Source organism: Oryx dammah, unplaced genomic scaffold (genome assembly GCF_014754425.2).
Source record: "Oryx dammah isolate SB20612 unplaced genomic scaffold, SCBI_Odam_1.1 HiC_scaffold_26, whole genome shotgun sequence".
In the NCBI taxonomy this organism is placed as follows: domain Eukaryota; kingdom Metazoa; phylum Chordata; class Mammalia; order Artiodactyla; family Bovidae; genus Oryx; species Oryx dammah.
In genome coordinates this window covers 66,286,903-66,313,651 of record NW_024070210.1, presented here as the reverse complement: position 1 = coordinate 66,313,651, position 26,749 = coordinate 66,286,903, and the positions used below count along the sequence as shown (strand labels likewise).

Sequence of the window (26,749 nt, the reverse complement as noted above, 5' to 3'; positions counted from 1 at the left end):
GACCCCATGAATCGCAGCACACCAGGCCTCCCTGTCCATCACCATCTCCTGGAGTTCACTCAGACTCACGTCCATCAAGTCCGTGATGCCATCCAGCCATCTCATCCTCTGTCGTCCCCTTCTCCTCCTGCCCCCAATCCCTCGCAGCATCAGGCTCTTTTCCAATGAGTCAACTCTTCGCATGAGGTGGCCAAAGTACTGGAGTTTCAGCTTTAGCATCAGTCCTTCCAATGAACACCCAGGACTGATCTCCTTTAGAATGGACTGGTTGGATCTCCTTGCAGTCCGAGGGACTCTCAAGAGTCTTCTCCAACACCACAGTTCAAAAGCATCAATTCTTCAGTGCTCAGCTTTCTTCACAGTCCAACTCTCACATCCATACGTGACCACTGGAAAAACCATAGCCTTGACTAGATGGACCTTAGTCGGCAAAGTAATGTCCCTGCTTTTCAATATGCTATCTAGGTTGGTCATAACTTTTCTTCCAAGGAGTAAGTGTCTTTTAATTTCATGGCTGCAGTCACCATCTGCAGTGATTTTGGAGCCCCCCAAAATAAAGTCTGACACTGTTTCCACTGTTTCCCCAACTATTTCCCATGAAGTGATGGGACCAGATGCTGCGATCTTTGTTTTCTGAATGTTGAGCTTTAAACCAACTTTTTCACTCTCCTCTTTCACTTTCATCAAGAGGCTTTTTAGTTCCTCTTCACTTTCTGCCATAAGGGTGGTGTCATCTGCATATCTGAGGTTATTGATATTTATTTCTCCCTGGAATCTTGATTCCAGCTTGTGCTTCTTCCGGCCCAGTGTTTCTCATGATGTACTCTGCATATAAGTTAAATAAGCAGGGTGACAATATATAGCCTTGACGTACTCTATTTCCTATTTGGAACCAATCTGTTGTTCTATGTCCAGTTCTAACTGTTGCTTCCTGACCTGCATACAGATTTCTCAAGAGGCAGGTCAGGTGGTCTGGTATTCCCATCTCTTTCAGAATTTTCCACAGTTTATTGTGATCCACACAGTCAAAGGCTTTGGCATAGTCAATAAAGCAGAAATAGATGTTTGTCTGGAACTCTCTTGCTTTTTCCATGATCCAGCGGATGTTGGCAGTTTGATCTCTGGTTCCTCTGCCTTTTCTAAAACCAGCTTGAACATCTGGAATTTCGCCGTTCACGTATTGCTGAAGCCTGGCTTGGAGAATTTTGAGCATTACTTTCCTAGCATGTGAGATGAGTGCAATTGTGCGGTAGTTTGAGCATTCTTCGGCATTGCCTTTCTTTGGGATTGGAATGAAAACTGACCTTTACCAGTTCTGTGGCCACTGCTGAATTTTCCAAATTTGCTGGCATATTGAGTGCAGCACTTTCACAGCATCATCTTTTAGGATTTGAAATAACTCAACTGGGATTCCATCAACTCCACTAGCTTTGTTCCTAGTGATGCTTTCTAAGACCCACGTGACTTCACATTCCAGGATGTCTGGCTCTAGGTGAGTGATCACACCATTGTGATTATCTGGGTCGTGAAGATCTTTTTTGTACAGTTCTTCTGTGTATTCTTGCCACCTCTTCTTAATATCTTCTGCTTCTGTTAGGTCCATACCATTTCTGTCCTTTATCGAGCCCATCTTTGCATGAAATGTTCCCTTGGTATCTCTAATTTTCTTAAAGAGATCTCTAGTCTTTCCCATTCTGTTGTTTTCCTCTACTTCTTTGCATTGATCGCTAAAGAAGGCTTTCTTATCTCTCCTTGCTATTCTTTGGAACTCTGCATTCAGATCCTTATATCTTTCCTTTTCTCCTTTGCTTTTCGCTTTTCTTCTTTTCTCAGCTATTTGTAAGGCCTCCTCAGACAGCCATTTTGCTTTTTTGCATTTCTTTTTCTTGGGGATGGTCTTGATCCCTGTCTCCTGTACAATGTCACAAACCTCCGTCCATAGTTCATCAGGCACTCTATCAGATCTAGTCCCTTAAATCTATTTCTCACTTCCACTGTATAATCATAAGGGATTTGATTTATTGAGTTATAAATCACAAAATATGCTCACTCTTTAAAATATACAACGCAGTGTTTCTTAGTACATTCAGAGTTTAGCAATGTTCATTTTGTTTTGTTTTGAAATATTAATAACTCTTTCAAGAGTTTTTCCAGAGTAAAGGAATTTCGAGCATATCTACATGGAATCTACACTTTTAATGAATCATTCTTACAGCTCTCAACTCGTTCAGCTACCTCCTTCACGCCTGTTCTCAACGCGATCCCGCCTCGGCACTAGGTCTCACTGATTGGTTGGTGCCGAGTGACGCCCTCAGATCGCGACCCAGAGGCCGCGGCCGCTGGGTCATGTGGCTGGGAGGCCGGTTGTGGCTCCCGGTTCTTGGGCAAGTGTGCTCTAATCTCCGGTGCCTCGCAATTGCCAGGACTTGGAGTGCCTGTAGGAGACCCATGGCGGAAAGACTCTCGACCGGGGCTGAGGCAGCGAGCGGGCTGGGGGCTCCAGCTCAGCAAAACGGAGATGCGGGCGGCGCCCCGAGCGGTGAGCAGCCCCCTGGACACCCGGAGCCGGGAGGTCCAGGAGTGGAGCCGGTCTCGGAGGACGCGAAACAGCCCTCAGGAAACGGGGAGCGGGCCCCGGCTGCAGCCCTGGGCCCTGGCAAGCGGAAGAAGCGGCGGGGCGCGGTTGGAGAGCGCGTTGTGCCGCCCCCGAAGAAGCGGCGGGCAGGGGTTAGCTTTGGCGATGAGCACTTTGCTGAGACCAGCTACTACTTTGAAGGTGGCTTGCGCAAAGTGCGGCCCTATTACTTTGACTTCCGGACTTACTGCAAAGGCCGCTGGGTGGGCCACAGCTTGCTGCACGTCTTCGGCACGGAGTTCAGAGCCCAGCCCCTGGCCTACTACGAGGCCGCTGTCCGAGCGGGACGCCTGCACCTCAATGAGGAGCCGGTACAGGACCTCAGCATTGTGCTCAAGGTGGAGTCCTGACGGGGCCTGCCCGAAAGGGGGCATGGTTTTTTCGGTTACTAGGGCATAGGTACTGGAGTAAATTCGGGGTCATTCCGAAGCGTTCTCGTTTTAACTCGTAACTCTCTTACCGCTCCATTTCCGCAGGTATACTGCCCGTATGTTTCAGACCTCAGCCCCCTTATCCCCTCCATCAAAGCGACTTTGTTGTTTCCAAGGCACAGAAGTTGGAATTCTTGTGAAAGTGAAAGTTAGTCGCTCAGTCGTGTCTGACTCTGCAATCCCATGAACTGCCAGGCCTCTCTGTCCATGGAATTCTCCAGGCAAGAGTACTGGAGTGGGTTGCCAATTCCTTCTCCAGGGGATCTTCGCAACTCAGGGATTGAACCCTGATCTTCTGCATTGCAGGCAGATTCTTTACCGGTTGAGCCACCAGGGAAGCACCAGGGAATTCTTACATCTCCTTTTACGCAGTCTTGTGGCACTGGTACTGATGACTTTCTGCCTTGCATTGTAAATCTCTGTACAAATGGTAATAATCGAGACTATCATTTATATCTCCTGACTGTGTGCTGGGCACAGCATTAAGCATTTTATGTACTTTAACATTTAATTCTAATGACAACCCTGTGGAGTAGATACTGTCACCTCATTTTGCCTGTGAGGAAGTCGAGGAAACTAAGATCAACCTCACAGAAGTAAGGCACAGTGCCACCTCCAACACTTGTGTTCTTTTTTTTTTTTTTTTTTTTCACTTGTGTTCTTATAAATGAAGTGAAAGTCAGTCAGTCGTGTCTAGCTCTTTGCAACCCTATGGACTTACAATCCATAGAATTCTCCAGGCCATAATACCGGAGTGGATAGCCTTTCCCTTCTCCAGGGGATCTTTCCAACCCAGGGATAGAACCCAGGTCTCCCACATTGCAGGGAAATTCTTTACCAGATGAGCCGCAAGGGAAGCCCGTGTTCTTGTAACTTCCACTTGAATTATTTATCCTAGAGCCTGATAGGATAGAACTATGAAATGACAGAGATTGAGACCAGAATTGTGTAGCCCAGTGCTTTGACCCTTCTTTAAATTTCCATCACAGCTAAGAGGTACCAGACATTGTCATTAACACTGTCTCACCATATTTGTGAGGGGATGGCAAGGCATTTGGAAAATGAGTGGTTTGAATCAGTCACAGTTTTGAAGCACAGGTCTGGACTGATGCTCACATTTTACAGATAAGGGAACTGAGGCCTAGAGAAGTTAAGCGACTTCCCTAAGAGCATGCAGTAAGCCTGTAGCAAATCCAGGTCTAGAGCCCATATCTCTGGACTTACAGCTTGGTTTTGTTCAAGGTCACAATAAGGGATGGTTTATGGAGGATTGAACTGAACTGAACTATGGAGGATTTCCCCCTTCATTTTAGAAAAATATATTGTTAAATATAACTTTATTGTAGAGAAAATACAAATAATCAGAACAGCAAAATCCATAATCATACCATCCAGAGATATATAACATTTGGGCTATATCCTTCTATCTCTTTTTCAATGCCTGCTTCTGCCTGTGTGTATGTGTGTTTACAAAATAAGAATACACTGTGTATCTGCTTTTTCTGCTTAAGGATGTACTGTGACCATTCTGTCATCCAGTAAGGAAGATGGGGGGAAGTTGTGTGTGAAGTTGACTGATCATAGGTGGCTGGACCCTGGGCTGACCAGTTGCCTGTGTCATTGGCAGGACAATGACTTCTTACGGAACACGGTGCACAGGCATGAGCCACCAGTTACCGCAGAACCCATCCGCCTGCTAGCAGAGAACGAAGATGTGGTGGTTGTAGACAAGCCTTCTTCCATTCCTGTCCACCCCTGTGGCCGCTTCCGACACAACACGGTCATCTTCATCCTGGGCAAGGAGCACCAACTAAAGGAGCTACACCCATTGCATCGGCTTGATCGCCTTACCTCCGGGGTCCTCATGTTTGCCAAAACAGCAGCCGTCTCAGAGAGAATTCATGAACAGGTTCGGGACCGGCAGGTGAGCCAAACTGAGTTTGCCTCTCGCAGGCCACTTCTGGGGTCACAAATGCTCTGCATCGAAAGGGTGTCACTGAGTTCTAGATCTGAAATGAGGTTTTGTGTTTATCTGCTCAAGCTTCCCATCTTTAGGAAGGTCAGCACCTAAGGAGCCAGAGACAAGTTATTATCTCTTAAGTTTCAAAAGATCTTTAGAGATAACATATACTGCCTCTCTCGGTAATTGGCTGTTTTGAAATTTTAAATGCTGACAGGCTGAGCAAGGTTTTTAAGACTGTGGAGAGAGTCTACTTGGTGGAAAGATTCTGGATAGAGTTGGAAGAGGTTTGGGTCAAGAGTTAAATAGTGGTGACTGTGGTCTTGAGACTTGTAATTCTGGATCTGATTGTAATATATTTATTGTTTACTGTGTACCAGGCTCAATACCAAGTATGTTAGAGGCCAGCTAACTAAATCCTTGGAATAGCCCTGTTGAGATAAATGCTTTTCTAAGCAAACATTTTCTAGACAAGCTAATGGGTTTTAAAGAAGCTGAGTACTGTAATGTGCCTAGGATTGTGCAACTGGCCAATGATGGAGCTGGGGTTTGAACCCTCTTCTGTCTGATACGGGTGCATTTGTCATCACTGAAAAGGGTTTGGGCTTCATGCACTGACTTTCTTCCTCTTCCCTCCTGTGTAGCTGGAGAAGGAGTACGTGTGCCGGGTGGCAGGGGAGTTCCCCACCGAGGAAGTAACCTGCAAGGAACCCATCTTGGTGGTGTCTTACAAGGTAGGGGTGTGCCGTGTAGATCCTCAAGGCAAGCCCTGTGAGTCAGTGTTCCAGAGACTGAGCTACAATGGCCACTCCAGTGTGGTGCGCTGCCGGCCACTTACAGGCCGCACCCACCAGATCCGAGTCCACCTTCAGTTCCTGGGTCACCCCATCCTCAATGACCCCATCTACAACTCAGCCGCCTGGGGCCCCTCACGAGGCCGAGGCGGCCACATTCCAAAGACAGATGAGGAACTCCTGCGGGACCTTGTGGCAGAGCACCAGGCCAAACAGAGTCTGGGTGTGCTAGATCTCTGTGGGGGTGACCTGTGCCCAGGAGCTCCAGACTCCACGGCACCTTCCTCAGAGCTCAGCAAGGACTGCCTGGAAGAGATGGCTGCATCTGCCCAGAAGATGGATGGAGCAGTTGAGGCAGCCCCTCGGGATCTGGATGGAGTGCCTGTGACCTCAGGGAAGGCAACCAAAATTGATGTTGTGAATCAAGAGACAGATCCGCTCTGTTCAGAGTGCCAGAGAGTGCCACAGGATCCCTCACCCCAGGACCTTGTGATGTTTCTGCATGCCCTGCGCTATAAAGGGCCAGACTTTGAGTACTGTTCACCGATGCCTGCCTGGGCACGAGATGACTGGCAAGAACACTGAGGGCTATGGCCAATGGAGGGATTATTTATTGGATTGGAACAGGAATGGGCCATGAAGTAGGAGCTAACCACATGGGCTGGTACAGAGTTTCTTGGGGGTGAAGTTGGGCTCTTAAAGGACCTGCTCATACTTGCTACCTTCTTCATTCCTCTCCCTCCAGCTAGAATTTGGGAACTTTCTGGTTTGTAAATAGAGCTCTTTTTTCTAATACCTTGTGTGTCTAGTTTTTTCATTACTTGTTTCTTTTTTTCTTTTTTTAATTGAAGTAAAATTGACAACACAATTGCCATTCTAAAACATACAATTTAGTGGCCTTTCTTACATTCACAATGATGTGCAACCTTCACCTCTTAATTAGTTCCAAACAGGCAATCCCCATTTCCTCTTCCACCTAGCTCCTGATTTGATTAGCCAGTCTTCTGTCTTTATGCTTTTGCCTATTCTGGACATTTCATACAAATGGAATCATACAACATGTGACCTTTTGTGTCTGTCGTCTTTTGTTTAGTGTGATGTTTTCAGGCTTCATCCAATTCATAGCATGCATCAGTACTTCATTCCTGTTTATGGCTGAATAATATTTCATTGCATGGATATACCACATTTTGTTATGCCCATTCATGGGGCATTTGGGTTGTTCCCACTTTTTGGCTATTGTGAATAGTGCTGCTATGCACATTTGTGTACAGATTTTTGTTTGAATACATGTTTTCTGTTCTTTCAAGTATATACCAAGGAGTGGAATTGCTGGGTCATATGGTAATTCTTTAATTTTTAGGGGAGTCACTAAACTTTTCCACAGTAGCTGAACCATTTTACATTCCCATAGGAAATGCACAAGGGTTCCAATTTCTCTCCATCCTCACCAACACTTGTTATTTCCCAATGTTTTGATTATAGTCGTCTTAGTGAGATTGAAGTAGTATTGTGGTTTTGATTTACATTTCCCTTGGGACTAATAATGTTAAACATCTTTTCATATGCTTGTTGGACATTTGTGTACCTTGTTTGGAGAAATGTCTATTTGAATTTTTTGCCCATTTTTAATTTGGATTGGCTTGTTGTTGAATTATAAGAATATTCATATATTCTGGGTATAAGACCCTTAAGAGATATATAATTTGCAAATATTTTCTCCCATTCTGTAGGTTGTCTTTTCACTTTATTGGCAGTGTCCTGTGACTCTCAAAAGTTTTATTTTTTTATTATGGTGAAAACACTTAATGTGAGATCAGCCCCTTAACAAATCAGTGTGTACAATATGATATTGTTGACTATAGACACAGTACAGCATCTCTGGAACTTGATCATCATGCATAACTGAAACCTTATACTTGTTGAATAGCAGTTCCTTATTTCCCCTTGCCCCCAACCCCTGACATCACCATTCTACTCTCTGCTTCTGTGTTTATTTTAAATACCGGAAAAGAAAAACTCACTTTTCTTTATTCACAGAATACTCTGTACTTCTAAAATATGTGGTGGTTTCCCCACATCAAGCAATTCTCTGACACGGGCTGGGTATCCTACAATCTGACTCACCTCTGACACCATCTACCCAGAGATAGGGTCAGATCCCACAAATGAAGGACTCAGTCTTACAAAACTTGTCCCCACTTCAAATGACAGTGGCAGGTCCAGATTTTTACCTGTGAATCAGAGTTTGCCACAACCCCCTCCTTGGGTTCAACCATTTATTAGAATAACTCACAGAATTCAGGAAAACAGTTTCCTTTCTTGATTTATGGTTTATTACAAAGGATATTAAAGACTAGGAAAGACCGGCAAGATGAAGAGATACGTAAGGCAAGGTCTGAAAGGGTCTGAGCACAGAAGCTTCTGACTTCCATAGAGTTCAGGTGGGTCACTCTCCGGTATGTGGATGCCTTCTTGTTCACTGACTCGGAAGCTCTCTGAACCTAGTTATTAGGGGTTTTCAGGGCCAATGGTCTTTTATTTAGCCCAAAAAGAAATATGAAAAACTTTCTACTCCACAGTACCACAATCAGAAAAGGAATTACTGCTTCTAACTCCATGGATCACCAGTCATGTCCTCAGGTCTTGCCATCATCCATTAATTTCACCTTATTGAAGTTGAGTTTGACCCAGTTTTACTTCATTCTGAAGATCTCAAATGAAAATTTTGAGATTTGAAATCTTGGGCATGGCTCATTCTCACTATGATGAGGAAAAGTGTAACTTGCTTGCTGTCTATTCATAGCTATCTTTGCAGAAGTTACAAAGCATGGGCTATAGCAAGTGTTATTCCCCATTTCCCCAATTCTATTGGCATTTATTCATTTTGTCTTCCCCAAGCAAGTTTACTATATAAGCTAGATTTCAATTTTTGCTCTAATTGATCTTCAATATGACATATTATTTAGTTTTCAGCTTACTAGGCATTCCCAGAAGTTATTTTGGCAAAGTAGATGTTTTCATATGGTAGCATGAAGCTAAGGGAATGATTTGAGAAAAAAGTTTTGAGTTGGTGTTGCAGACTCAGAGAATTCCTGGATTAATTCTTGAACCTCTTCAGGCCTTGCTGGAGCTTCCCTCATAGCTCAGTCAGTAAAGAATCTGCCTGCAGTGCAGGAGACCCAGGTTTGATCCCTGGATCGGGAAGATTTCTCTGGAGAAGGAAATGACAACCCACTCAAGTATCCTTGCCAGAAAATCCCATGGACAGAGGAGCCTGGTGGACTATAGTCCATGGGGTTGCAAAGAGTCTGGCCCGACTGAGCGACTAACGCATCACATCACAGACATTGTCATGACCGTCTTCCCAGAGATGTTTCCCAGTGGGACTACACTTCCTAATGGTAAGGAATAGAAGGATTTAACTTATATCATTGCCTACCTCTCAAAACCAACCTTTGCAAGTCTTACAGCCCTGGGTCTGGGTTTTCTTATAAGAGTTTAAGAAATGAACAGGAGGTGCGTGCGCACACGTGCGCACACACACATACACATTTCACTTCTTCCTTCAGAACTTTGTCTGTGAGGGCTCACACACATACACATTTCACTTCTTCAGAGCTTTGTCTGTGAGGGAGGCTGGCACATAAGGGCCTGCCCAGGCAGCAGACCATCACCAACTAAACACTGGACAGTTTTTTCCAGAGCACCTCATTCTCCATTGAGAATTGGTCTTCTTGAAGCGGACATAATAGAGATCTGGAATATCTTGGAAATGTAATTTGGCTGTACAATAGTTCTTTATTTCTGGTCTTCCAGAGGTTGAGAGGTCCTGCAACAGTTCAGGATAGGACTTATGAAGAACTGGTGTTGATGGAGAATGATTTCCTTGATCTGTGGCTTGTGACAAATTTTGGGGGGTGGGTAATGGGAATCTTGCAGAATGTATTAGCAGATCAGGCAGAACTATTTTGTCCAAGTCTTCAGTTGCAGCTCCTCCAGTAGATGGCGCCTCTAACTCTTACTGCCTTCATTTATTGTAAATTTCTTTTTCCATTACTAATCCAAGTCCCCACACCACCACCCCTGGGCTTTTAAATAATCTGGCATGTTGTTAATTCTTTTTTTTTTTCCAGCTGTGACTCCAGACAGAATCCAAGAGGAGATTTACAATCTTTTCTCTGGATTTTAGAGATTTACTCTACCTTTCTGTGTTAGCCTTAATCCTTTCGAGTCTCGTAGAAAGAGGTAAAATAAGCACAACTCTTATACATCAAAAGATTACAGAAATGCAAAAAAACTGGGACCATCACAGCAAGACTTACTGCAATTTCATATAAAAGAAATCACAAATGAACTAAGCATGAAAACAGGTAAAGAAATAAGGAATAGAAAAGTGAGCATCCACTCATGATTTCTTCTTCTTTTTAATCTCAAGACACTTCCAGTGCTTTATAGTTTCAGAATTTTTACAGCTGAAGATCTTCCTCTGAGAAAACAACCCACTCACTTTTTATTTATAGAGACTGGATGCATTGATAGACCTTATCAATTTTCCATAGGAAGTCATCATTGTGAGAAGCAGGCAAAACTCAGAATAATCATGCAGACTTGCCACTCTTTGGAGAGGTCGAAGCACCAATGGACAATTTAAATACCATCTGGCAAATGCTGAGGAAGACACACAGAGCTACAGGAACATCTAGGAGGGGTACAAAGACCCAGAAGTAGAAGAGCATGGGACTAGGTGAGAGAAATCTAAGAAGGAGCTGTAGGTTGCAGGGCTAGGAAAATCTTCCTGATGGGGATGACATCAAAGCTGAGATCTGAATGAGGAGCAGGAGCCAGCCAGGAAGGGGTTGATGGGAAGGAGGTGCTGGGCAGCAGGGGCATGATCCAGGGAGAGGAGTAAGTAAAGCATCTGCAAAGGTGTTGGGGAGATAGAACAAGGCCTAATTCAGGGGAGGGGTTTTAAAACTGATGTGTTGAGGACACTTCCGAAAATCCCTCAGGAGCTCTTAACCTTTTCTTGTGACACAGATCTTGGGCAGTCTGGTGAAGTCTATGGGTCCCGTCTCAGAATATTGGTTTTAAATGCATAAAATTAAGTTTGTTGTAATATAAAGTTAACCAATTATGTTGGAATACAGTTATCAAAATAGTTTTAAAATCTGTGATTTAATTCAAAATGAAGTCAGAAAGAGAAATACCATATATCACTTACATGTAGAATCTAACATATGTATAGAACCTGTGACACAAATGAATTTATCTACAAAACAAACAGGCTCACAGACATAGAGAATAGAGTCGTGGTTGCCAAGAGGGAGGAAAGGAGGGGAAGGATGGATTGGGAGTTTGAGATTCAGTTCAGTTCAGTTCAGTCGCTTAGTCGTGTCCGACTCATTTCGACCCCATGAATCGCAGCACGCCAGGCCTCCCTGTCCATCACCAACTCCCGGAGTTCACTCAAACTCATGTCCATTGAGTCGGTGATGCCATCCAGCCATCTCATCCTCTGTCATCCCCTTCTCCTCCTGCCCCCAATCCCTCCCAGCATCAGAGTCTTTTCCAATGAGTCAACTCTTCACATGAGGTGGCCAAAGTATTGGAGTTTCAGCTTCAGCCTCAGTCCTTTCCAAGAACACCCAGGACTGATCTCCTTTAGGATGGACTGGCTGGATCTCCTTGCAGTCCAAGGGACTCTCAAGAGTCTTCTCCAACACCACAGTTCAAAAGCATCAATTCTTCGGCGCTCAGCTTTCTTCACAGTCCAACTCTCACATCCACACATGACCACTGGAAAAACCATAGCCTTGACTAGACGGACCTTTGTTGGCAAAGTAGTATCTCTGCTTTTCAATATACTATCTAGGATGGTATTAACAAATGCAAACTATTATATATAGACTGGATAAACAACAAGGTTCTACTGTATAGCACAGGGAACTACATCAATATCCTGTAATAAGCCATAATAGAAAAGAATATGAAAATGTATGTATATATATGAATTATTTTGCTTTACAGCAGAAATTATAAATCAACTATAATAAAATTAAAAACAAAAAAATTGTTGACCTAATAATAGAGTGCACATACTTCCTTATGAATGCTTAAGTTTACGAGATCTAATGGTAGGTCCAAAACAAAGATGATGACATCTGGTCATATCACTTCATGGGAAACAGATGGGGAAATAGTGGAAACAGTGTCAGACTTTATTTTTTTGGGCTCCAAAATCACTGCAGATGGTGACTGCAGCCATGAAATTAAAAGACGCTTACTCCTTGGAAGAAAAGTTATGACCAACCTAGATAGCATAGTCAAAAGCAGAGACATTACTTTGCCAACAAAGGTCCGTCTAGTCAAGGCTATGGTTTTTCCAGTGGTCATGTGTGGATGTGAGAGTTGGACTGTGAAGAAAGCTGAGCACTGAAGAATTGAGGCTTTTGAATTGTGGTGTTGGAGAAGACTCTTGAGAGTCCCTCGGACTGCCAGGAGATCCAACCAGTCCATTCTAAAGGAGATCAACCCTGGGATTTCTTTGGAAGGACTGATGCTAAAGCTGAAACTCCAGTACTTTGGCCACCTCATGCGAAGAGTTGATTCATTGGAAAAGACTCTGATGCTGGGAGGGATTGGGGGCAGGAGGAGAAGGGGACGACAGAGGATGAGATGGCTGGATGGCATCACCAACTCCATGGACATGAGTTTGAGTGAACTCTGGGAGATGGTGATGGACAGGGAGGCCTGGCATGCTGCAATTCATGGGGTCGAAATGAGTCGGACGCGACTGAACTGAACTGAAGTACTGTAGCAGTAATGGGCATAGAACAATGGCAGTATTGCATACTGCTAATATGATACAACAATATCCGTTATTTCAGTTGGTGACAAAAATCACAGGTAAGGTTAATATTTTGTTGCTTACCTTTATTAATAGAAGGAAGTGTTTTCAATTAAAGATTAATGAAAATAAAGCTGCAATTTTTTTTTCTCCGAACCAAATAACCAATTCAATTCTATCCATGGACCCCTTGGGAGTGTGTGGAACCCAGGTTGAAACCCTTTCAAGCAACAGGGTGATGAATGGATTAGAAAGCAAAGTGCTTGGGTGACACTCAGCCCTCAGCTCTGGGAGGTATCTACATTCCTGAGGGATTTGGATTGATGTGGGAGGAGTCACTGGAGCCTGATTTCCACTCCCGGGGCTGAAGATATCTGTCTGCCCAGTGACAGGTTCTGGGGTACCATTCAGTGTGGAGAGAATGTGTAAACCATGTGTAAACCATGACCGCAAAGGATTGATGAGCGCTTTTTACTAATTTCCAGCACCATATAGGGTGGTGGTGAAGGGCCACCAGAGTTTGACAGACTTAAATAAATGCCTTTTCTGGAAGTACAAAAGCTGTATAACCTTGGACAAGTTTATCTTTCAGTTTCCTCATCTGTAAAATGGAGTAATAACCATGTCTGTCGTGATCACAGGGTTATTGTGAATTAAAGTGCTGTAATTCATTGTGGTGCCTGTAGATAAATACTGGATAAATGACGGTTGTTAAAATGTGAGTTGAAAGACTGCCTGATGACCCTTCAGGAGGAGAATTTCTATTCTTTTCCTACTCCTTCTCTGCTTAAATCCCAGAGAAGAATTAAAACTTTCTCCTCTGGGAAGGCAGCTATGTCTTCACCTCTCTGACTTCTAGATAACTACCAAGTTTGCAAGTGCTGTCAACATCTTTTTTTTAACGTCGAGTACTTTTCTTGAGCACCTGCAGCCTTCTGGGGACTGAAAGAGAACCCTGAACACTGAGTCTCACGGTAGCTTTTGAAGTAAAATCTGATATTTCATAGTAACGACAGGTATGAAAAACTCTGGGGTTAGAGTCCACAATAACCGAAGTTCCTCAATTAGGAGCTGGGTTAATTAATACCGAGCAGACCACCAGTAGAACATATGTAAATAGCGATAATCGTGGGATTCTATGCACTGTTTTTTGCTACATTAAAAATACACTAAATGCATTATTTAATTAAACTCTGATTCCCAGAAAATGTCTCTTTCCCTCCTTTTTCTTTATAAGTGAGGTCAGAATGCTCCAAAAGCTGTCTTTAAAGAGTAAAACCAGAGGTTTCAAAGTCGACTAGTAAATCATACTTGCAATGAATAAGCAACTGTTTCCATTCCGCAAGGAAATTTACCGTCGTCTGTTCAAATCAGTGGCGAAAAAATAAAACCTTCATTCGACGAGGATGGGATTCGAACCCACGCGTGCAGAGCACAATGGATTAGCAGTCCATCGCCTTAACCACTCGGCCACCTCGTCCCAGAAGCCTACTCCTTCCTGGCAGCTATAGAGAGTAAAACTAGGGGCATGTGACGTAATGGAATGGGGGCCGCCATTTTGTACGGAAGCAAAGCTCCGATCTTTTTTACAGCAAGAAATAAAAAGAAGATGGCCGCTCCCATGCAGTGAGGAATCTGCAGTGGGGAGGAATAAAGGAAAATTCCGTAGAAAATGAGATAACCTTGAAAGAAATAAAATTGGCATACTAACTGGGAAAAAACTTTGAAGAAATCTTAGGGAGGGTCCGCCGCCTAAGGGGCGGGGCCGACGCGTTGAGCGGCTTTGCGCCTGCGCGTTAGCTAGGCGGTTAGATTTGAATGCTTTACAGAGGTCCTCTGGGCGTCGTGAGGAGACGGGAAGGGGTCGGGGTGAGCTATGTGAGGAGCGTGCGGACCACAAACAAGTCTGAGGAGAATTTGTGAAGCCTTTGGGCCGCGGCGGGTAACTTTCGTCCTGGTCTTCGCCCGCGGGATTTAGGTTTTGTTAGAGCGGACTCAAGGCCCCACGCTGGGAGGAGAGGGACGCGCCTACAGCCAGGCTGCCTCAGAACTGTGGGCTCAGGTACGGACGCTTCTCCCCCGGTGCAGGACTCGCTCTTTTCTCACCTCGGCCTACACTTGTGCCGCCTCTCGCCTCTCTAGCAGTCTCCATCCACACCTGGGCCCCACTAGCGGCCCTGGGTCGCTGGCCCGCGGCTCTCTCCGCGTCCCGCCCCGCCATCTTCTGTCAGGGCTCCAGGACTGTCCCTAGCACCTACCTCCTTTTCCCTTCTTTGGGGAACTCACGGGTGTTTGCATTTCTAACTCAGCCTTTTCTTAGCTGTAAATGAAGTAACAGAAATGTCATTTTGAACTCTCGGTTTATGGTTTATTTACGGTGTCTGATCTGAGTGCTAGCGGCACTGAGCAGATTTTGAGTTTTCTGGGGCTACCGTCTATGGGGTCGCACAGAGTCGGACGCGACTGAAGCGACTTAGCAGCAGCAGCAGCAGCGGATGTAATAACATAAATAAAGCCAGTATTAGTACGCCACAAATAAGTTTTTAAAAAATCCTCGGTGCGTTATTAAGCCAGAGTTAAGGAGTCTTTTTTTTGCTGTGTGTCTCAATAGTAGAGTTTAAGAATAAAGTTCTAAAAATATTATGTTTTGTCGATTGGAATCAAAGATCGGTTTATAGAGATATGACAGAAAAGACCAAAGCAGAGCTTACTTTAGGTATTAAGGTTGAAGTTTTCAGTTGAATTGGATCAGTCTAATTCCTCAGATCTGTATTGGATTCCTTGTCTTGTGCTTGGGCAGGGAGCAGATGATTCAGTCCTTCACCTAGAATTTACAGTCCAGAACGGGAAGGAATTGATATACACAGATAACTTATAAAGCAAGACACTGTAAAGGATTACAGGACATTCTAAAGGAATGTGGGAACACAGACCAGCTTATTTGATGCTTTTTGGCAATGGAGTCTAGAGGAGGCTTCTTGGAGAAAGTGGTATTTGAGATGGAACTTGAAGGAAAGAATGGTTTGAGATGTGAATTTAATGTACTGTAAAGGTTGGGTTCCAAGTGGTATGATTTTCCTTGACAATGTGAATGGCTGGAAATGTTTACAAGGTGACAAGTAGATGTAAACTGAGTGAAAAATACGTGGAGTGGTAATATTAATGATGTGTTTGATGCTAAGTAAGAGACAGTAAAAGATACCCTAGATGTTGGTAGTAGGACAGTGCTGTCCAATAAAACTTCCAGTGTTAATGGTAATGTTTAATTTCTACATTGCCCAGCACGGTGCTCATTAATCTCATATGACTACTGAGCACCTACATTGTGGCTAATTGTGGCAAGAACGGTATTTTAAATTTTATTGCATTTTAATTAAATTTAAATGATATAGACTCTAGATCTGTACTATCTGATATAGCACAGGTCTAGAGTCTATATCATTGGACACTATGAAATATATTAACTGTTGTTCAGTGGCTCAGTCGTGTCTGACTCTTTGAGCCATGGACTGCAGCAAGCCAGGCTTCCCTGTCTTTCACCATCTCCCAGAGCTTCCTCAGAGTCATATCCACTGAATCGGTGATGCCATCTAATCATCTTTCTCAGCGTCAGGGTCTTTTCCAATGAGTGGGCTCTTTGCATCAGATGGCCAAAGTATTGGAACTTCAGCCTCAGCACCAGTCCTTCCAATGAATATTCAAGGTTCATTTCCTTTAGGATTGACTGGTTTGATCTCCTTGCTTTCCAAAGGACCCTCAAGAGTCTTCTCCAACACCACAGTTCAAAAGCATCAGTTCTTCGGCGCTCAGCTTTCTTTATACTCCAGCTCTCACATCCATACCTGACTACTGGAAAAACCATAGCTTTGACTATGTGGACCTTTGTTAGCAAAGTAATGTCTCTGCTTTTTATTATACTGTCTAGGTTTGTCATAGCTTTTCTCCCAAGGAGCAAGTGTCTTAATTTCATGGCTGCAGTCACTATCCGCAGTGATTTTGGAGTCCAAGGAAATAAAATCTGTCACTATTTCCATTGTTTCCCCATCTATTTGCCATGAAGTGATGGGACCGGATTCCATAATCTTAGTTTTTTGGATGTTGAGTTTTAAGCCAGCTTTTTCATTCTCCTCTTTCACTTTCATCCAGAGGCTCTTTAGCTCCTCTTCACTTTCTGCCATAAGGGTGGTGTCATCTGAATATCTGAGATTATTGATAATATACATAAATTGAATTAAAAGATACTTTATTTTGTTCTTTAATAATCACAATTATTTGATTGGATATCTGCACCTGTTTATAACTGAAAATGGGGTCCGACTGCTTACCACTCAAAAGTCAATAAAGAGGCAAGGTTGGTGGAAAGGAAAGTTTGCTTCTTTTTGGATATTGGCAATGGGCTAAGAGGGCAGACTTCTGTTCAAAGCCCAACTCTCCCCCAGTGATGATCAATGGGCAACAGCTTTTATAGATATGGGGAGAGGCTACATGCAGAAACAGCACAGTCAGCTCTGACAGTCATCTTGAAATTGATCATGTGGTGATCTACCAACATCATCTTGATTGTTTTAAATACAGTTGATCTTCACTTCTAGGATGGGCTTGTTGCCGTTTCTTTGAGACTAATTCTCTGAACAGTGACAGCTTATGTCACGGCTACAGTCTACTCATTGTGTAGTTCACTTCTTCCACCTGGTGGGGGTTTCAATATCTTTAAGAGCTCACAGGATATGGCCCAGAATCGTATCTGTAGACCTTGAGAAGGAACTAAAGGTCCTTTACTATGCTTGATGACTGAACTATTTTTATATGGTCTCTTTTGCTGTTTTCCTTTGTTTCTGCATTTTCCCACTTCTCTGATTATGCTTATTCTTTGGGTAAAGTTTTTCCATAGACAAAAGGCAGGTGGAGAACATGGGGAACAAGGTCCATAGAGTCCTTCTCCATTTCATGTTGAACACTACACAACTTTCAGATCTTAGAATCGGATACTGCCATGCTCATTTCTGGGGCCACATTGATCAAAAGTACTTGCTTTATATCACAGCAACTGCCAAAAATCCAGCTTTGCAATAATTTGTAACCAAAACTAGTGTAAGGTCAATGGGTACTCTTTTGAACTAGCAGTAGATAGATGTTGAGAATTATTTCTCTCAGAAATTTAAAATGTTCCAGAACCCCTTGTGAGTATGCTGTAGCAGCACCCCTCCTTACGTGCCAGGTGTACCGTTTTGGAACCAATTAATAATCAGTGAATGTGATGATGATCAAAAGTTCAACCATAACAGCATTTTACACATGAAGCTTAACGTGAGAGTCTGCAGTCTCCTATTTCTGTTGGAAGTGGAACTTACAGATATGTAATAAATAGAGTATTTTTAAAAGAGGACATCAGTAAGCTTTGACTTTTATCACTTAAGTGCTAAGTCTGGCAGAGAGACAGGGATTATGCACACTGACTGTTTCAAACAATGAATATGTTTAGATGATTCAAGGCTATGGTTTTTCCAGTAGTCATGTACAGATGTAGAGCTGCACAATAAAGAAGGCAGAGTGCCAAATAATTGATGCTTTTGAACCATGGCACTCTTGACAGTCCCTTGGAAAGCAAGGAGATCAAAATAGTTGATCTTTAAGGAAATCAACCCTGAATACTCTTTGGAAGGACTGATGCTGAAGCTCTGATACTTTGACTACCTGATGCGAAGAAGTGATTCATTGGAAAAGACCCTGATGCTGGGAGAGATTGAAGGCAGAAGGGGAAGAGGCTGACAGAGGATGAGATGGTTGAATGGCATCACTGATTGACTGGACATGAATTTGGGCAAACTCTGGGAGGCGGTGAGGGACAGGGAAGCCTTGTGTTCTGCAGTCCATGGTGTTGCGAAGAGCTGGACACAACTTGGTGACTGAGCAACAAGATTTTGATAGTACTTTAAGTTTTATCTATGAATTTTGAATATGGACTTGAAAATATTTCCAAAAGGAGGAAAAAATATGGAAGGCATTGAATTTATTGAGCTCATATTATTTACTAAGCACTGTGCCAAATTCTCAAAATGTGACAGTAAACGTAAGAGACACCAGCCCTATTCTCATGGAGTTTACTGTTTAGGCAAGGATATGTTGATGCAAATAATAGTCAATCTGTAAATAAGAACAGAAGAGAGTTTTATTTGAGCCAAACTAAGAAGTATAGCCTGGGAGACAGCCTTTCAGTTCTGAGGAACTGTTCCGGAGAAGCATGATTTTCAGTGCAGCTTTATATCTTGTCAGAACAAAGAACATCAAATATAACAAGGGTACCTTCCTTCAGTGTTTCTTAAAGAAAGATTAACACATACACAGCCGGTCATTATGTTCTTAGAGCCTGGAAAGAGAGCCTTATCATCAAAGGAGTACTAGCACTGACGTCCCAGAAAGGGAGACTTTATGTCTATCTTCAAAACAGACATTCTTTACTTCTGGACAGTGTACCCTCTTCTTTAATGGCTAAAGCACATGTATAGTGTATGTTAGATAAGCTATAACACTGGCTATTCTAATTAGAATAAAGTTCAAGCCAAATCATGTGTAATCTGACTTGATTACAGTGGCTTTACCATACTTCAATATGTGAAAATTTCTTCCATCAGTTAGTTTGGGAAGATAAAAGGAATAATTAATTTACATAACAGACTTAAATTACAGTTGTGGTAATGCTACAAAGGAGACATACACAGTGATACAAAGAGTACTTTTCTTGGCTTTCTTGCCAAGAAATAATAGCAAATAAAAATTTGATGACTTGGGAAAGAGCTTTGTTTGCGCAGGAATAGAAATGCCAATGTTTCTAGCACAGAGAGTATGAAGTCTGAGAGGCAAGCAGGATACAGATCTTGTAAAGCTTTGTAGGTCCTGGTAAAGAGTTTATTTTCAGTACAATGGTAGGCTTTTAAGGGGCTTTACATAGGGAATGTCTTAAAGGTGATTTATGTTTAAGAAGATAACTGCCTACTATGAGGAGAAAGGACTTCAGGGGGATAAGAGTGGAAGTAGGGAGACTAATGAGACGGAAATTGTAATATTCCACTTGAGAGGTGAGGGCAGCTTGAATTATGGTGGTGAAGATAAGGAGGGAATGAATTTGGGATATATATTGGAAATAGAATCACTAAGCCTTAGTGGTAGATTGAATAGAAGTGGAAACAGCTATCATACTTGGTTGATCTTGAAAAGTTTTCAATTTTACTATTAAGTTGATGTTTGCTGCTTTTAAAATAGATAGTTTGTTAGATTAAGGAATTTACTTTCTATTCCTAGTTTGCTAATTTTTTTTAATTTGAAAGGATGTTAAAAATCATCAGACTTTTTTAAATCTGTTGAGATGATTTATGATTTTTCCCTTTTAATCTGCTAGGATAGTAAATTGTAAAACTGATTTTCTAATGTTGAACCAATTTTGCATTTCTGGAATATAACCAATATGACCATGACACATTCTTTTCACAAATTGCTCCTTTTTGCTATATTTTTCTTTTTCAGGATCTTACATTTATTGTAGTAAAAATAGCATGTAATATTTACTTTGTTGTACTATATATATCTGGATATAGAGCATCTGTGTATGAGATAGAGATGGTTGCAGGTAAGAGAGTTTTCTTTAAAATAATTAAAGTAGTGGAGGTAGTTGCTTTTGGGAAAGAGGATAGTATGTACTATCTTAAAACTTTAAGTTAAAAATATTATTTTAAGTAGATATGGCTATAATCTGTGAACAAGAGATAAGTAAAACCAGAAAAATGGATAAACAGGCTGAGAAAGTGATGGAAGACAAAAGGAGAGTCAGAGATCAAATCCTAGGTGATTCCCATTGCCTTATATATCTATATTAACAGCTAATTAAATAAATTGATACTGAAGAATAAGCAGACTTTTACTTCAGGTTCAGGTTCATTATGGAGTATTGTTCTTTAATTTGGCTTCTGTTGTATATGATGAAAGCATGTAAAATAAGGTATCTTTTAAGCATCTGTTTGGTTTTTTGTTTGTTTCGGTTTTTATGTCTTGCTAAAAGTGTACAAACATTGATTCTGAAAGTTACATGTATGATATTAATTTAGTATTATGGTTGTTGTTGCTGTTCAGTCACCAAGTCACATCCAACTCTTTTCTACCCCATGGACTGCAAGCACACCGGGCTCTTCCATCCTCCACTATCTCCCAGAGTTTGCTCAAATTCATGTCCATTGAATAGGTGATGCTATCTAACCATCTCATCCTTCGCCACCCCCTTCTCCTTTTGCCTTCAGTCTTTCCCAGCCTCAGGATATTTTCCAACGAGTCAAGTCTTCGCATCTGGTGGCCAAACTTCAGCTTCAGCATCAGTTCTTCCAGTGATTATTCAGGATTGATTTCCTTTAGGATTGACTCATTTGATCTCCTCGCCTTTTAGGGACTCCCCAGAGTCTTCTCCAGCAGCACAGTTCAGAAGCATCAGCTCTTCAGCACCCAGCCTTCTCTATGGTCCACCTCTCACATCTGTTCATGACTACTGGAAAAATTATAGCTTTGACTGTATGAACCTTTGTCAGCAAAGTGATGTCTCTGCTTTTTAATATGCTGTCCAGGTTTGTCATGGCTTTTCTTCCAAGAAGCAAGCATGTTTTAATTTTGTGGCTGCAGTCACCATCTGCAGTGATTTTGGAGCCCAGGAAAATAAAACCTGTCACTGTTTCTATTTTTTCCCCTTCTATTTGCCATGAAGTGATGGGACTGGATGCTATGATCTTTGTTTTTTGAATGTTGAGTTTTAAGCCAACCTTTTCACTCTCTTCTTTCACTTTCATCAAGAGGCTGTTTAGTTCCTCTTTCTGACATTAGAGTGGTATCTATCTGCATATCTGAGGTTGTTGATATTTCTCCCAGAAATCTTGATTCCAGCTTGTGTTTCATCCACCCTGGGGTTTTTCATGAATTACTCTGCATAGAAGTTAAATAAGCAGGGTGATGATATATAGCCTTGTTGTACTCTTTTCTCAATTTTGAACCAGTCAGTTGTTCCATGTTTGGTTCTGTTGTTCCTTGACCCACATACAGATTTCTCAGGAGACAGATAAGACAGTTTGGTAGTCCCATCTCTTTCAGAATTTTCCACAGTTTGTTGTGATCTATACAACCTAGATAGCGTATTGAAAAGCAGAGACATTACTTTGCCAACAAAGGTCCGTCTAGTCAAGGCTATGGTTTTTCCAGTGGTCACGTATGGATGTGAGAGTTGGACTGTGAAGAAAGCTGAGCGCCGAAGAATTGATGCTTTTGAACTGTGGTGTTGGAGAAGACTCTTGAGAGTCCCTTGGACTGCAAGGAGATCCAACCAGTCCATTCTAAAGGAGATCAGTCCTGGGTGTTCTTTGGAAGGACTGATGCTGAAGCTGAAACTCCAGTACTTTGGTCACCTCATGCAAAGAGTTGACTCATTGGAAAAGACCCTGATGCTGGGAGGGATTGGGGGCGGGAGGAGAGGGGGATGACAGAGGATGAGATGGCTGGATGGCATCACCGACTCAATGGACATGAGTTTGAGTGAACTCCGGGAGTTGGTGATGGACAGGGAGGCCTGGCGTGCCGCGATTCATGGGGTCGGGAAGAGTTGGCCACAACTGAGCGACTGAACTGAACTGATCGATTGATTTTTTGGCTGCACTGGTCTTAGTTGCTTTGTGAGGTGAATGGGAGCTTTTCTTCATTACGGTGCATGGGCTTCCCATTGCGATGGCTTCTCTTGTTGCAGAGCACAGGCTCTAAGCTCACCAGCTTTAGTAGTTGCAGCTTGCGGGCCCTAGAGTGCCTGAGCTTCAGTGGTTGTGGCACATGGGCTTAGTTGCTTAGCGGCATGTGCAGTTTTCTTCAGTTCAGTTCAGTTCAGTCACTCAGTCGTGTCCGACTCATTGCGACCCCATGAATCACAGCATGCCAGGCCTCCCTGTCCATCACCAACTCCCGGGGTTCACTCAGATTCACGTCCATCGAGTCAGTGATGCCATCCAGCCATCTCATCCTCTGTTGTCCCCTTCTCCTCCTGCCCCCAATCCCTCCCAGCATCAGAGTCTTTTCCAATGAGTCAACTCTTTGCATGAGGTCGCCAAAGTACTGGAGTTTCAGCTTTAGCATCTTTCCTTCCAAAGAAATCCCAGGGCTGATCTCCTTCAGAATGGATTGGTTGGATCTCCTCGCAGTTTTCTTGGACCAGAGATTAAACCTGTGACCCTTCCATTGGCAGGCAGATCTTATTCACCCACCACCAGGGAAGTCCCAATTACAGTGTTTACAGTGTTATTTTTATGTCTCTCTTTTTTTTTTTTTTGCTGAGTAAAGTTAAATTTTCATAGATATATATTCATTTTGTGCAGATTTTATTAAGCTGTATTTTGATGGCTGATTGACTATGTTTTGAGATTGAATTATTATGTAATCCATAAACTCCTATAAACTGGGACAGTTTTTTATTTGAAGCATTGAAGTCCATATCATCCCAATCAGTATTGGTCACTGATTTCATCGTGAATATGAGAATTTTCCAAGAGTGGTAATTATAACAGAGCAGTGTAAAGTCCTCAAAATTTTTCATATTTCATATTCCTATAATGAAAATTTTTCCTTCTTTCCTTCCTTTTTTGGCCCTCTCACAGAAAGTAATCCTAAATTTTCAATTTTGTTCTTAATCTCTTCCTTCATTACAGTTTCTCCTCTTTTCTCACCTTTTCTCTTATTGTGTATTTGTTACAGAAAAGTTTTTCTTCAGAAATGGATGGGATGTCTTCAGAGGCTAATGACGAAAAGTAAGTTCTTGAAATTCAGCTAAAAACATTAACTCCTTATCAGAAAAAGATATTTTTCCAATTGGTAAGATGTATTGATAACTTCTGAAATGTTTTCCCAGCCTGTTCCAGGGAAAAGAAGTAAATGTTACAGAATCACGGCACTTCTTGTCATATCTTGGTATAAACTCATCTAGAGTCAAAATTGAGATGGATTTAGAGACTACCTCCCATCTCTTCAATTTAAGGATGAGAAAATTGAGGCCCAAGGAAATGATTTGTCTAAAGTTGGCATCACAAACTAGCAGCTGTTTATAGCCTATAGGCATATGGATATATGACAAAGAAAAATATTTTTTAAACATTGTTTTTTAATTTTTGAATTAGTTGCCAAAATTTCATACAACAGTAGAAAAATCAAGTGTTATGACACTGGGCTCATATTCTTGCTTGGCAACAGCTAACCTAGTGGAGTACATAGTAGCTGTAATGATCAAACCAGGCAGGGAGGAATTCTCTATAGTCTCAACACCACCTATTTTTCTTAACATCTGCTAAATTATCTGTTTGGCTTTTTCAGTATTCAAAACCTGGTCTAAAAAATCACACAGTAGTAAAACCAGAGCTAGAGGCTTTTGATTTATGATCCATTTATCTTTTTTTTTTTTTAGCCCATACTGCTGCTTATAGAATCTTAGTTCCCTGACCAGGGATTGAAACCATGCCCCCTGCAGTGGAAGCTCAGAGCCCTGACCACTGGACCACCAGGGAATTACCTTTCTTATTTTTTTTTTTTAGTCCATTTATCTTATAATTGTATTTATATCAATATGGTAAACTATGTTGTACTGATTGTTTTTCAGGAAATAGTTGTATGATATACCATATGTATTTTAAAAAGCTGACTTCCTAAATACTGAATTTAAGTCTTGTAATATAAAGTTTATTAAGTGAAAGTGATGACTGATTTATAAGCATGGAAGGGATATTGTAATGATGGGTTTTAGAATTCAGTCTTTTAGCACTGTGTACGTAAAATTTTTTCCCTTTTTCAGTGGCAATGTGGAGAAACCTGTTGGAAGACGACATTCTTCAGTAAGAAACACTTATTTGAGCTATTGTTACCTTTTATTGATTAATGACTATATACCACAGTAATTTTGAATGGCACCATCATCCCAACCCTGCTGGTTTCTGTTACTCTCTGGATAAAGACTCAAATATTTAACCTGACTATACAATTCTGTAGATAAACTAAAATTCCTATTTTATGGATTTCATGGTAATTTAATTCATTGTGTTCTGTGTAAATTATTCTTTAATAAATCTGTTTTAAAAATATATAAAAACTATTGTACAGAGCTGCAGCAAAACAAAATAATCCAGCTACAATCTATTTAAGCACAAAACTTTTTGAGTTATGAAACTGAAAAAAATCCAAAAGATAGGGATGATATTAGGCACAAGTTAACTGACAAGGGGTTCCAACAATAGCACCAGTGGTTCTGTGATACGTTCGCCATAAGTATCTTTGCTGCAAACAGTTTTGCCGCATTACTAATTGGCAGCAGTATTATCATTGTGGAAGGGTTTTATAACACAATACAAAGCTCAATTACAAATATGTATCCTAGTGTTTGAAAACTGATAACCTCTCTTAATAGAAGAAATTTTAGTGAAAAACTACAATGCCAAATGAAAAGTATGAAACAAATTTTTTTTAATGTATTAAATATACTATGAGCAAAAGATAAAAGGCAAGTGCTTAGGTACAACCCACAAAATAAAATCAGTTATTTATGCAGTATTGCCATGAATTTACACACTTTAAATGTATTCAAGTATTCTGTATTTTGCAATAAAGTCTTTAACTTTGTTATTCATTTTTCATGTTTCATTATGTCCTTTTTAATGTCCCTCTTTTATCTTTTATAGCAAAATTGCCTTCTGGTCAATTAGTTATGCAGCAAAAGTGTTTGTAGGACAGATGTCTCTGCAAGGACACTTATGGTAAAAGTACTGGATGCAATTAGTACTTGATTTCCTTTCATTTTTATATTCTAATCTCTTCCTCTGGGTAATGAACAGTTCTCTATATATATTATTATTATTACCACAGTATAGCTAGCTCTCCAACTTCCAGGTTCCAGTTCTACATAAAAAATAGTATCTGTTTCCCCAGGATTAAAAAATAAATAAATAAACCCAGAATACTCAGGGTTGAATCATGTTGGCTCTGTTACTTTGACATGGGGCCTGGATTACCTGTTCAACCCTAGAGCTGAAGTAGAGTTTTACCCAGACCACATGGGATGAGAGTAAGCAACATAACTGGGAAATGTAGGCAAGAAGGGAATGGAGCCAAATATTTAAAACAGCCACAAAGTACAAAGTAGTATGAATTTGTGGTGTTTTAGAGGTTTCTACAGAAATTTTAGCATCTCTACCTTTCTGAAATAATGATAGATAATAGCAGACTTTCTTGAATATTTCTCTTCTAGATTTTGAAACCCCCAAGGAGTCCTCTTCAGGACCTCAGAGGTGGAAATGGGAATGAAACTATTCAGGTAAGTCTCTGGTATAAATGCATCATAGATGACTGTTTTCAGTGATACTTTCAATAAGTAGGAAATTTGCTAGCTATTGAAGGGAGAGCACCATAAATGATTCTCAGTTGAATATGTACAAGTAAGCATTCCTGGCCCTCAGGTTATAATCCAAACATTTGAGCAAGCTGGCACTCTTGATTTTTAACCCCTATTTACTTTTCCAGACTTCTTGCCACTCTCATACATGTATCTCACCATTCAGAATTGCTTACCATTCCCCAAACAGACATGAACTGTCAAGGCTGCGGGTATTTATATGTGATATTACCTCTGTTAAGATGGCTAGTCCCTCATCCTTTATTTACCTGCGAGGATTTTATTAAAAATTTTTCCAAACACACAAAAGTAGAAAGAATTTTGTAGTAAATGTTCATATAGTCATTACCTAGATTCTACAATTAATATTTTATTATACTTGGTTTATTGTATATTTGTAGTCCTCTTTACCCCATGATTCCCATTTGATCTCTAAGACTCAGCTTTGGTGTCACTACTCTCAGAAAATCATCCCTTAACATATTCTGTTGTAGTTGTTTACTAATGTCCGTTATAAATTAAGAACTCTCTTGAGATTAACTTTGTTGTATGTTTTTTTAGTGTATTATACGTGGTATATAATTCACTTTCAGTACATTTTGTTGAATGATGAAATGTGTGTAGCTTTGGAGTCCATT

General features: G+C 41.4%; 2 protein-coding genes and 2 non-coding genes across 4 annotated transcripts in view; 2 read left to right on the top strand and 2 right to left on the bottom strand.

Annotated features, from left to right (window-relative positions):
* The first annotated feature begins 2,169 nt into the window (after positions 1-2,169).
* Positions 2,170-7,736, top strand: RPUSD2 (RNA pseudouridine synthase domain containing 2). Its single transcript, XM_040226926.1, has 3 exons — positions 2,170-2,973; positions 4,694-4,990; positions 5,671-7,736. The coding sequence occupies exons 1-3, from the start codon at positions 2,347-2,349 to the stop codon at positions 6,403-6,405; spliced, it is 1,659 nt and encodes a 552-aa protein (XP_040082860.1). The 5' UTR covers positions 2,170-2,346; the 3' UTR covers positions 6,406-7,736.
* A 2,218-nt stretch (positions 7,737-9,954) lies between these two features.
* LOC120853789 lies at positions 9,955-10,072 on the bottom strand. The gene has a single exon (XR_005718846.1). It is a non-coding gene; the product is annotated as a small nucleolar RNA SNORA26 (small nucleolar RNA).
* Positions 10,073-14,068: 3,996 nt separating this feature from the next.
* Positions 14,069-14,150, bottom strand: TRNAS-GCU. The gene has a single exon. It is a non-coding gene; the product is annotated as a tRNA-Ser (tRNA).
* A 129-nt stretch (positions 14,151-14,279) lies between these two features.
* Positions 14,280-26,749, top strand: part of KNL1 (kinetochore scaffold 1) — a 66,251-nt gene continuing 53,781 nt past the window's right edge. Inside the window, exons 1-4 of the mRNA XM_040226925.1 lie at positions 14,280-14,732; positions 23,435-23,487; positions 24,522-24,561; positions 25,968-26,033. Coding sequence (XP_040082859.1) covers positions 23,453-23,487; positions 24,522-24,561; positions 25,968-26,033 — 141 coding nt within the window. The 5' untranslated portion in view covers positions 14,280-14,732; positions 23,435-23,452. The remainder of the gene's footprint in view (positions 14,733-23,434; positions 23,488-24,521; positions 24,562-25,967; positions 26,034-26,749) is intronic.